Source organism: Astatotilapia calliptera, chromosome 18, assembly GCF_964374335.1.
Source record: "Astatotilapia calliptera chromosome 18, fAstCal68.1, whole genome shotgun sequence".
Lineage (NCBI taxonomy): Eukaryota > Metazoa > Chordata > Actinopteri > Cichliformes > Cichlidae > Astatotilapia > Astatotilapia calliptera.
The window spans coordinates 13127167-13139283 of record NC_137439.1 but is presented as its reverse complement, the minus strand read 5'-3'; the positions used below and the strand labels follow the sequence as shown (position 1 = coordinate 13139283).

The 12117-nt window shown below is 39.3% G+C and overlaps 1 protein-coding gene across 1 annotated transcript in view; it reads right to left on the bottom strand.

Moving 5' to 3' along the window:
* Window positions 1-1895: 1895 nt before the first annotated feature.
* Window positions 1896-12117, bottom strand: part of LOC113010180 (dynein axonemal heavy chain 8) — a 37098-nt gene continuing 26876 nt past the window's right edge. The window contains exons 59-87 of the mRNA XM_080293030.1: window positions 11764-11990; window positions 11513-11631; window positions 11310-11413; window positions 11010-11186; window positions 10751-10918; window positions 9852-10067; window positions 9469-9606; window positions 9249-9376; window positions 8929-9100; window positions 8677-8832; window positions 8435-8590; window positions 8170-8352; window positions 7891-7996; window positions 7547-7799; window positions 7183-7373; window positions 6972-7093; window positions 6775-6890; window positions 6474-6676; window positions 6299-6372; window positions 5878-6030; window positions 5610-5765; window positions 4422-4538; window positions 4224-4328; window positions 3965-4125; window positions 3705-3861; window positions 3473-3625; window positions 2886-3075; window positions 2562-2683; window positions 1896-2436 (exon numbers count right to left, since the gene is read on the bottom strand). Of these exons, the coding sequence (XP_080149156.1) occupies window positions 2149-2436; window positions 2562-2683; window positions 2886-3075; window positions 3473-3625; window positions 3705-3861; window positions 3965-4125; window positions 4224-4328; window positions 4422-4538; window positions 5610-5765; window positions 5878-6030; window positions 6299-6372; window positions 6474-6676; window positions 6775-6890; window positions 6972-7093; window positions 7183-7373; window positions 7547-7799; window positions 7891-7996; window positions 8170-8352; window positions 8435-8590; window positions 8677-8832; window positions 8929-9100; window positions 9249-9376; window positions 9469-9606; window positions 9852-10067; window positions 10751-10918; window positions 11010-11186; window positions 11310-11413; window positions 11513-11631; window positions 11764-11990 (4611 nt within the window). The 3' untranslated portion in view covers window positions 1896-2148. The remainder of the gene's footprint in view (window positions 2437-2561; window positions 2684-2885; window positions 3076-3472; window positions 3626-3704; window positions 3862-3964; window positions 4126-4223; window positions 4329-4421; window positions 4539-5609; window positions 5766-5877; window positions 6031-6298; window positions 6373-6473; window positions 6677-6774; window positions 6891-6971; window positions 7094-7182; window positions 7374-7546; window positions 7800-7890; window positions 7997-8169; window positions 8353-8434; window positions 8591-8676; window positions 8833-8928; window positions 9101-9248; window positions 9377-9468; window positions 9607-9851; window positions 10068-10750; window positions 10919-11009; window positions 11187-11309; window positions 11414-11512; window positions 11632-11763; window positions 11991-12117) is intronic.

The window sequence follows — 12117 nt, the reverse complement described above, 5'->3', positions numbered from 1 at the left end:
GAATTAAAAGATTAATGGGTGGTGGAAGTCTCTCTTATCTCTTGGAATTAGAAGAGTTGAATGTAACTGTGGGACCACAAATAAACAATCTTTTACTGCCTTGGCTCAGAGACATGTATGCATTAAGTCAATGCTGAAGGGTACTGGAAAAATGTTCCCTCTCAATTTTCCTTCTGCTTCTTATGGAATTTGCAAGGACTTCTAAATATGCTTAATTCTATATGTCAAAAGTACTGTATTAGCAATACATGTATAAGGGTAATACTAATAAGTAAGGTTATGAGGGAAGTATTCACAAATATTGTCTGTATATCCCATCCTTGAGAAACGGCACCATCAACAGTCAGTTTTACAGGCTTTGCTGCTCTTAGTGATCACCCTGATCATAAAACCAAAGAGAAAAAGAAGATTTCACAAACGTTTGAAGATGTTTGTTTTCTGTTTTCAATTATATTTCGAACCCCTTTATGTTTTTAGGCACGTGACTTTTATTTTCCAAATGCAAGACCCAGAATAAAGTTACAGAGCACAACTGTTGATTGTGGACCTTGTTTTTCTCTCCACGCATCCATTAGCCACCAACATGACTTTGTACTGTTAATGAGTGCTGGTGTACAATAGGCCATGTAAGATGTGACCGAGAGAGCTGGCCTGACGGAGGCCTGTTGTGCTCGTGCAGGCCTGTGGAACCTTGCCAGGCTGTTAGGCAGATGAAGCTCCACTCCATCAGGCCCAACCGGGGGTGTCAGGGGCCCTGCCTGCCAGGACGCTAAGGCCACAAGGGCTCAAGCTGTATTGAGCCCTTGTGGCCAGTAGCCTAGGTGGCTTAATTGCCCCGTTTATTTTGGGACCAATGATTGTATAAAGGGCTATTATGCATCCAGGTACTCTGCAACAATGCCTTTTAAACCTTTATTTAATCTGGATGAAAACTCTTGAGATTAAGAACCTCTTTGGCAAGAATGTCCTGGGCCTTCTGAAGAAATCTCACGCAAGCACACCAACAACATGCAGTCCACACAGCAGCGCCCTGCATGGGCTCAAACTTACACTTGCTCCACACTGATATGTCTTGTCTGATAGACACCATGAACTCCATAACCATTATTTTTAGGATATTTGCCATCAGAGATTGTCTGATTTTAGAAAAGCCTCTTATTAGAGGTGTTCAGGCTCAGTATAAGGAGTCAAAATTCTCTCTCTGCTTTGCTTTGCAGTTAGAGTGCAAATAAACGAATACCATTTACATGCCTTAGTAGTTAAGCACAATAAAGCAGTAGAATGACTTCAGATGAAAACTGTCTATGCTATATTTAGCCTTAACCAATTCTCACCACACCTTTGTCAGAAAGACTTAAAGCAGCAAATCCCAGAATATGTCCAAGACACACTCAGAAACAGCAATTCATTACACAAATTATTGTGTTATTTTGCTTGGCCAAGCATGACCTTCTCCGAGTCTCAGGCTCTAGTTAACAAGCTGGCTAGCGGGACGTGGTCCACGGTGGAAATAATGAGAGTAAGGAGCGGAAATAATTGGGTTTGATTAAGAACGTTTTTTAAAGGGACACCCTTTTCCTCTGCAGATCCCTTAGAGGATGAGGGGGCTTGAACACTGGCGCCAGTTGTTTGTCTTTGCTCCTGTCTTCACTTTGAAAATAAGTTTCTCAAACAGTGCTCCCTGCTTTGTCTCACAGACCTGCATGGCTGTATTTACAGTTTTCAGAATGATATTTTTCTTCTGAATAACCATTTTTAATAATGACAAAGAAAAATGAAATAACACTTCACCCTTTATCGAAATAAACGTTTTAAAGTCAAAAGTAATCACTAGTTTTTTTCTTATTTTAATTCTCTAATCGTATATATAAAAAAAAAACGCATAGGAGACAAAAACATGACCAAAGTTTTGATTATTTATTTCATTTCAGAGATCAGTTTATTAAGTAAACATGTGGTTTAAGTCACCCACACTAACTACCCAGCTCAGAACACAAACATAAAATTGAAAAAGATGAAATTATTTTACACCACTAGGAGGAACTGTCAAGACTCCATCTATGTTAAAAGAGTATGCTTTTCTGAAGGAAATGTAATTATTTCTGTTTTTATCACTTTTACACGTTAGTAAAGATAAGCAACTGTTTTTTATTTGATGTCACAGAGCAGGGCAACCCCACGCAGGATCCAGTGGTCTGGTGACTGGACTGTAGGCAACATCACTGCTGTGATGTAGTTCAGGTCTGTGCGCTTTGGCTTCTTGTAGATGGGGCACACATAAAGCTCAGGATGCGGAGGGGCAGTGGAGTTGACAGCGAACATGTGAATGACAGGCAAGGGTGTAAACAACACTTTGGGTGAGGACTCGATGAGACGGGTGTTCTTTCTGTCCCAGCCAGCACCATCAACGTACAAACCATAGACATAAACTCCCTCCTATTGAAGAAAGGCAGTCAATGACAGGATAGTCCATTATTTTATTCTCTCTTTAATAAAAAAAAAATCTGTTAGTCAATTGCCTGTTATTCACAATTTTCAGAAAATACTGCATTTTAACTCACTGTTGGTGAGGCTGTGATCTCCTCCTTTGTGTGCTTGAGTACTTTGTTGTTGAGTGTGACCGTGTCCAGAGCCCAGCCTTTGTTCGCTCTGGTTACTTCTTGCCTCATAGCTGTCAGAAATCCTGCAAACATCCAAATAAAGACAGGATTAGCATCAGTGTGAAGGATTTTATTCCCAGTTGACGGTAACATTTTTAGGTTTTCAACCGACTGACAGCTGGTTTTATTTATCTTCATTTAGCTTCAAAGTACAGTGTTAGGGATCGATATCAGCAGTCCTGCTTGTTTTCTCATTGGCTGTATATGCTCAAAGGTTCAACTAACCCTGTGGGTTGAAGAAGCCTGTCATCCAAAATGTTTTTGGTCTTCCTTCAAACACCCAACTGTGGAACTGTTTGTTTCTCTCCAGGAGCTCAGTGAACCAAAAGCCTAGCGTGGAAGACTCCCAGGAGATTTTCCTCCACAGGTTTGGCACACGGGCATCAAAAATATTGTCGAGGGCATCACGCAGGTTCTAGGAGTGAAGTACAGACTTTAAAACTTCATGAGTGCAATTAATCGTATAGTTTAATCACTATGTGTAAAAAAAGAAATAAACCATTTCTGAAGTTAACAGTTAAAATGATTCCAAATATGGGGCGGGGGATCGTGGCTCAAGAGTTGGGAGTTTGCCTTGTAATCGGAAGGTTGCCGGTTCGAGCCCTAGTTTGGACAGTCTCTGTCGTTGTGTCCTTGGGCGAGACACCTTACCCGTTGCCAGTGTCCGGCAGCCTCGCCTCTGTCAGTGTGCCCCAGGGTGGCTGTGGCTACAATGTAGCTTGCCATCACCAGTGATGACTGGATGTGTAAAGCGCTTTAGGGACTATTAAACTGCTATATATGTTAATATTTGAACAGAGAAGTAAATTTACCTCGCTCATTATTATAGTGCCATCGATGGCCAACTTCAGGTCTGTCAGACTTATGCGCACCAAACTTATAATCCTTTGCATTCGATCTACTTCCTGACGTAGGAAGATGTTCATTGGGTTAAGCGCTCCCATCTTCAAGAGCCTCGCTTTGACCTTAACCAATCAAAGTGACAGCCATTAGATTTTAGTTCATGTAAACGTGACAAAAAAGCATTTGAACAGACAAACTGACCTCATGAGGTACATAGTTAGGTGGCAGCTTCTCCAACATGTCCTGTGCCATGTTATAAACAACAGACTCTCGAGTCACTCCTGATCCCCCTCCACTTTCCTTGGGCTGAATATTTGTGATTGTGTCTAGCACTTCAGCAGATGTGTTTGTCTGGTACCTGGTTAATATTCGTTACAGAGCAGAAATGCGTGGTTAGCAATTATATCAGCAATTACAAGCAAAGCATTCAATGTTTCGTGATGACCACATCCTCTCCTTACGTGATATCAGCATTAGAGTGCAGTCCTAATGCCTGGGGTGAATCCACAGTGGGCAAGCTCTGAATATATTCCATGTACTCCTCCACTGTCTCGCACACAGGAATCTTATAGCCCGTGTAAAAGCAAAATGCTGGATCAAACATCTTTTTACTGAACCACACCTGCAGAAAGAAATGCAAAATGCAGAGTAACCAGGATATAAACCTTTATTCATCAGTGAAAGGTAACTCAAAAACAAACATAAAACTGGGATTCTTACACGAGAGAAACACTTCAACAGGCGTTTGTCATAGTCATCTGTGACTCTTCCTCCATATTGCACCTCAGCTAGCATGTATTGCACAGTTACCCATGACACATCATGCTGGAAAAAAACGAACAAACCACACACTGGTAAGTGAGGGCAGACGATGCGAACTCATTTTTCTTTTTTACACTGTCCCAGATGAATCCTCACCTTCTTGTAGCGACAGTCATCCAAGTGCTTTTCAACAAATTCAACACTTGCTGTGAAATCAGCTGAGTTGAACTCATAAGGTATGTTCCAACCCAATGGTCCGAACTTGCGTCGCTCCTTAAAAACAGAGGAATAAATAAATAAATTTAAAAATATGAAACCAAATCAATTTACATGGCTTCTCACCAGGTCCTCTAAAAGGTCCTGCTTGACAGCATTTTTGTCTTGGTTACACTGGCTCCCCAATGAAGTTTAGGGTTTAATTTATAAATACGGCGATCACTTTCAGAGCCTTTCACAGTCAGATGCCTTCTTATATCAGTGAATTACTTCAACCAAACATGTCTAGATCTCTGGTGTCACCTTATTAATGCTTGTTGGCTGTGCCTCGGTCCAGATTAAAGACAAAAGGTGATGTGATTATGGCCGCAGAGCTTTGGAACTCGCTTTCATTGAAACTAAGATCTCTGGACACTGTTGATATCTGTGCACGTTTGCTTTTATTTAGCATTATCTTTTAAAGTTTTTATTTTTAATTTGGTTTATATCAACTTCTGAAAATGTAAAAGACTTTGAGAATTTTGTTCTTGGAAGGCGCTATATAAATAAACCGTACTAACAAACAATCAGGATCAGAGTAACTGCAATTAAACTTTGACAGACTGGGGAAGGTTTTTAAATAACTGCAGTATAATTAATAAATTCAGATAGATTGCCAAAATGTTGCAATCAGTGTGTAATCTAGCTATATTCTTATGTCAAAATAGGTTACTGAGGGTCATTTTGTAGTTAAATTGTCATGCTGCAGACACTACATTAACTTTTGTGGGGATTTCCAGATGGTAATTAATGCCAAATTAAATTAATTAATTCATGTGAATTTCTGTATAACCTGATATCACCGCATTTTTTGCATGATTGCATGAAATTTCCAACTTCACCCAATTAAATTTAAAAAAACTGATGTAAGACTGTAGATCCCAAGCTGACTGCACACAGGCTCAATAATTCTGGTGTGGTTTTCAACCAGTTTTCCCCTAGTGTGCCTTTAGAATTCAGAGTGATGATTCTCACTTATCATAACACACACAATTAAGAATTCTCGAAGTCAGTGATCCTTACATTTGTATATTATTCTGGCCTGAATCATGTCAGGAGCTACACTGATTATCTTAACCTGGACAGTACCTGCACAGCAGTGTGGAGAAAGGCCACACTGTACAACAAGGGCTTCCACGTGGGCTGGTTGCATACTTCCAACTGCTCCCGTGAAATTCCTGCAAATGTTCGTTTCAAGCCAGCACGTATTCCCTGGGGTGGATCGTTAGTAAATTTGATGGAGGACTAGAGGTAAAGGGTTGAGAAATATTTGCTTTAAGCTTGTACACAGCATCGGGTCAAGATGGGAAGTAATAAATGAAGTGCTGCAGCATACAAAAGCTTTGTCAAATGTCACCTGTAAAAGTGTGATGGAGAATCGATTGTGTGGCTCTGTGGTGATCCACACTCTAAAAGTATTGTGCATGGTGTCTGCAGCTGTGATAGTTTCGAGCAGCTCATCCATAAACTCCAAGCCCAGGTGACAGTTTTGCAGTAACACCCAGCCTCCCTATACGTATCCAGGTACAGAGACCACAGATTAGGTGAAATACTCAGCCATTATTAGGGTTATAGTACAATGTGATTGGATATCGTAAAGCTCTTCTTTAATGCTCTATCTGATAGAACATTACTCAACAAGCAGTATATCTGAGAGCAGACACAAACAGGTCAGCAAATTTGTGCATGAGCAGGGAGGGAGATGATTAGCAACTGGAAAACAAAAACTCATGTGCTAAAATGAAAGGATCATGCTCTTCATTGAATTGTATTCACACCTCTATCATTGATGTCTTAACAAGCTTCCTTGCATGCACCTCTTGTCCTTGTCCCATGGAAATTGCACTACATTCTGTAGGATGAAACAATGCAATGACAAATCATCTTCTAAGTTAAAACTGCAAATTAAAGGTTGTAGTGTAGTGTAGTGTTTTATGGTTTAGTCAAACTCACTAAGTTGAAGTTTCTTAGCTAGTGCTTCAATTTGCTCTGTGGGATCTGAGCCCATAGAAAGGAAGCAAATTAAAGGGGTGCGAGGGTCACTTTCCTCCCATGTGCTGTGAAGGTTCAAGATGACAGGCTCAGCAAACCTTATGCCCAAAGAATCTCCCACATATTTTACAGCCTGAGACAAGGTACGGTCAGGACACCAGGACCTGTGGGAAAAAAACCCAAACTTATATGGTTATTGTCTTGTGTATGTATGTGTGTTTAAAAACACAACCACATAAAAAGACCAGCAGGACAATCCAACCTTATCAACAAGAGTTTATGGAAAACATCAAGAGAGTTGTATCCATCTGGAATGACACCTTCTTCTGGTGCATCAAGACTGACCCAAGCTTTCCAATGTTTTCCACTTTGAGACACCTATAAAATATATCAATATTAACTCTGTAAGTACACAACAGCAGAAACCTCAAATTTATGATCTGTGGAAAGTAGCCTCACCTGCTTTACAATGTTTGTGAATTGTGGCAATTTGCTGAGCTCCACCAAGTTTAGCCATACCATATCCAAGATCCAACTGAATGGTTTTGAGGGGCAGGTCTTCAGGTCCAGAGCCGCTCCACCTATTTAGACATTTAATGAGCTCATCATGTTTTATAGCAATAACAGAAAGGTGCAAAATTACATTTCCTGGAAGTGCCGATGACCTCACCTTTAATAAGAACCTGAAATTTGTTGTGCTCTATTCTGTTATTCTGTATGTCAATCTTGAGGGCCAGCAAAAGGGTAAAGATGAACTTGTGGTTTTCATACAAGCCTCTGACGGTGTATCTGAACACCTCAAAAGTCAGATATTCAATGATGTTTTCAATTCGCTTCTGAGTTTTTGGGGACTTTTCAGACCTGCAAAAACAAATTCACAGTAAGAGTAAGTAGACTCTTACTTGCTTACTCTTACCTTACTGTTAGAGTAAGCCATACTTACTCTAATGTGAATTTTATCAAAGCCTAATGCTTCATACTTCATAAGAGACACACATTTTTCAGTATATAAACTGGTACTGGTGAAAACATACCTTTCCAGTGACAGGTCAAAGATTTTCAGGAACTGACTCAGGGACGTCTGGTACATGACATTAACCATGCTCATCTCTGTGATGAGGAAGTAAAGGATGCTGCCTCGAGAGGCAACAGGACGATATTCTGCTTGAGCTATATAGATCTTCACCTCTGCTTCTGCTGCAACGCTGAGCTTTGCACTAACTTCTGCTGCGGTTTGCTTAGTTGTAGTCAGAATGCCGATCATGGACTCGTCATCAACTAAAGAACCTTTAATCACACAGAAACAGCTTTTTTAATAGAGCAGTAAATAAAATACAAGTATGTCTTAGATGTTAACATACAGAAGAAACAGGGTTACCCTTAGTACTGCTGAGTTTGTACAGCAGGTTGTCTTCCAGCTCTTGCATTTTTCTCTTATTAGCAGTCACATCTTTAATTAGCTTTAGTCTTTCGGCTTCTAATTCCTATTAAATAAATAATTGTAAAATTTCTGTGTAACCAAATGCCCCATCAATATTACATGCGGGATACTGAAATAACTTTTCATCAAACACATTAAAAAATGCACTGATTTTCACAATGCATTAGTACATTTTCTACCACTAACCAATGTGAGGGGAGACTGTTTTCCACTGACCTGTTTCTCTCTGAGGATAACACGGCCAAGCAGCTGGTTCTCTAGACCCTTCATGTTAACAGTGAAATCAATGATGGAAGTCTTGGCACTGACTTCTGGGGAATATGCTGGATTGGGCAGCTTGGTGGTTATATAGAGTTGGAAACCATCCATTACATTTACTTCTTTGTCTCCCACTTTGACCTAAACAAATCCGATTTATGAGACAGCATGGTTTAAAGAAGTAGACGTAAAGATTGTTGAATGTTAATGGTTTGATGTTTACCTTGAAACTTGTCCCAGATTTGACGAAGTTTTTCTCAAGGACATTGTCCAGCACAGGATCCAGATCCTCAGCTATATCTTCAATGAGCAGTGGATTTCCCAAAGAAAGAGAGTCTTCCAAATGATTACGAAAGAACTTGTGCTTCAGTGATGTGACCTGAAAAGACAAGACAGCTTGCCTCCATAAGATGCATAACTAAAACAACCAAGTTTGTTAAAAGTTTGTTGTAATCGACAAAGTACTTGGAGTGAATTGGCCATTTCTTTTTTCTTTATCCAAGCCTTTCCCTGAGTCTGAGGATCAATGAGGAGGGGATATCTTGTTGCTTTTGAAACAATGATACCATTCTGCACAGACAGGTCATCTCCAGGGAGTCCCTGAAGGTTCCACTCACTTATCTTAAACAAAAATAGGATGATAAAAGTCTTTAATAAGTCACAAATATCCTTTGAGATGCTAGTAGATATGCAGAATTAGATTTATTTTGTTCTTACAGTGGGAGGGTCCACTAGGGCAGAAATGATGTTGAGATTTTCTGTAAAAGGGATTTTATTACTCTTGAGCTCTGCCTCCCAGATGTCCTTCAGCAGGATGTCACGGAAACTCTGGTTGAACGGCCCGCAATAAGACAAGAAACCAGTGAGCTGCAGCACGTCACCCACCAGTCTGCCAAGAAGAACAGAAGCAACTTGCCTCATTATTATTCTACCCCAATCAATACACTGCAAAACTGCAAGCAAACATGCAGACATGAAAAACAATCCCTTCCTAATACAATATTTCAATATAAAATGTGATTTTCTTTGTAACCTACCTGTTTATCTGTGATTTAAATTCTTTGCTCTGCTCTGTCCAGCGAACTTTCTCTCCACTAAGTCCATCAATAAGTGCAGATGCAGCCTGCATTTTATTCTTGCATTTCTCAGCATCATCCAGCAGGTCCTAAAAAAGACAAAACCTTGAATGATCTACAATTTCAAATTCTACATAAAGGTTTATGCAATATTAATAACATTTATCAGGGTGTACTGCACCTGTTTTTCTTTCATAGCAGCATCACATTTGGCCTTGACTTTGTCAAACTCTGCTTGCTTCTCAGCAAGCTGAGCCTCTGCATTCATTAGTTCATTATTTGCAATTCTTAGTCGGTTTTCTTGAACAGCCAGGTTAGCCTGGAGAAAGATAAAAGACACTGAGATTCACAAAAAACATATGAGGCACAGAAGTTTCATTACACATACTAACTAATATAAAAAGGCTATGAGCTAGAAGCTAGGATTAAAAAATATTGACCTCTAAATTACAGACTCAAAGAGGCTGAAAGAAGAAAGCTTAACAATACAAGTACAACAGTCCCATGTCAGATCTACTTTGTAAACAAATTATGTCTCTCTGTCACATTGAGCATTAACATCACCTTAAGTGGCAGCACTTCTTTGTTGATCCCAAAGAATGTGGACATAGCCCGGGTCCATGCTAGCAGACCAGCTACATTACCACACACCTTCTTTGCATTTTCCATTGTGTAATCTTCCATATCAAAGTAAGGAAGTAGCAGTTCTACTGATTCCTCATTAATTTTGTCTTTCTGGAAATGTTGGAGGGACGTCATAAAACCAGCAGCACTCATAAGCTAAAAGAGGACACAAACATATGGCAAAGGTATCAAATAAAATAGCATTCAGTGATGTGCAACTCTCATAAACCTATATTTTATTCTCAGGAGACTACAGAAAACATCAGATGTTTAAAGTGAGAAACATACCATTTAAAAAATGAAAGATTCAGCACAAAGCCATGCTGTTGTGATAGAGGTATGAGGATGAGGATGCAGTGTCCATGTTTTCCAAAGATTTCCAAATTTTAATTCAACTGATTATAGAATAGTTTTCCACTTTTAAACAGGATTTAGCCCAGGGACGACAGCAATGTTACTGCATCATGTGCAGACTTGCAGGCATGGTGAACTGTTTTTAACTGACAGTACCTAATCCCTTGTGGTGTTTTCCATGACATAATCATGTCTGTTTTTAAACAAACTGTATCATATTGATTTTTAGACTTGCCCTCTGCACACAGATTTCTCAAGATCTTCATAATCGTGCAATAATATTATGTACTGTGGATGATGAGCTATTCAGTCTATCTATATTGAGGAACACTGCTGTCAAATCATCTAATTGATTTGTTACCAATTAAGCTAATTAAGCTAATTGGTTGCAAAATGTTTCTCCTAATATTTAAATATTAGGCCTTAAATATTTTGCTGGAAAATAACTCCATTTAGTGAGTTTTTATAAGAAACGTTTTTGTTACCTTCAGTGCTTCTGCCCACGATGGCTTAAGACACTGTCGTTCAGGATCAATGGAGACAGAGTCTAACTTCTTTTGAAACAAGAGAAGGCAGGAGTCCATGATCCGCATAATCAGATGTGGCGGCTTGGCTAATTTTCTCACAGTGGCAATATCAGTTGGCTTTATGGTCTGTAAAACATTTAAAATATATGTACTGTGTACATACAGTATATATGAGAGAAGTACTTGTGTATGTAAAAAGTAATCACAGAGGTCTCACATTCAGTGCGGCTTTAGCCTCTTCTAAAGCTGGTTTAGCAGCCTCTAGTTTAGCTTCAGCAACAATCTTCTCCTTTCCAATCCCCTCCACAATTGTCTGGGCTTTATCCTTCACAACTTGGACCTCATTCTTTACAATTGTAGCAGCTTCAGCACTGACTGTTACCTCTGCCAACACCTATGTAAACGTAAAACAAGAGTTATAAAATGTGTAAAATATATACATAATACACATAACATTATGTCTATAAGTTGTGCATTTTAGGAGGGGGGGTCACAGGAACCACTATGTATTATTTACCTTGTCAGCTTTGAGAGATGCTACAGCAAGCTCTTTTTCCTTTACTTTCAGTTCTTCGGATAGCTGAGCCACAGACTCACTAGCCTCTTTTAGTTTCTCCAACCCTGGAAAACAATAACAATTTGAAAACCCCTTTTACCTGAATAATCTTTGCAAAGTAATCCATACATGCCATCTACAGATTTCCTATTGAACTTTCTTACCAACATTCATGCGTTCTGATAGTATGTTGATGCTGTTATACTTTTCAGTGTACAACGTTTTGTAACCATTTACAAAAGAGAGGTAGGATTTAGGGGTAACGTGAGTTCGTCTTCGGAATCTAAAAGATAATAGATACCATGCTGCATTGATGTAAAATATAAATTATATACAAATAAAAGAAAAATTTAAATTACATACATGAATATAAAATCATTTAAATGTATATAAAAATATCTTCTGTGTTTTCTACCTCTCAAAGTAGCTTTCACATGTGACAGATACTTTGTCATGGTATGTTCCCATAGCCGTCACCACAGACGCTTTGACTTCAGCAGAACAAACCATATTAAACTCAGACAAGAAATAATTGGATACAGCCACCAAAGCCTCATTTGGCCAAGGGGTGAACCAGTCCATCGTGCAGCCAGAAATCAACCCTGGAAACTTCAGAGACCGGGAGCGAAACTTCGGTCCCACCTGTCAAGGTTGTAAGACAAAATGTGCTTCACCACAGACTCATACAAATATGTCTTTGTGTGTCTTTAATGTAATATTATAAACAATACAGGTGAACAAACAATACAAAGTCCCAACATCTGAGTCA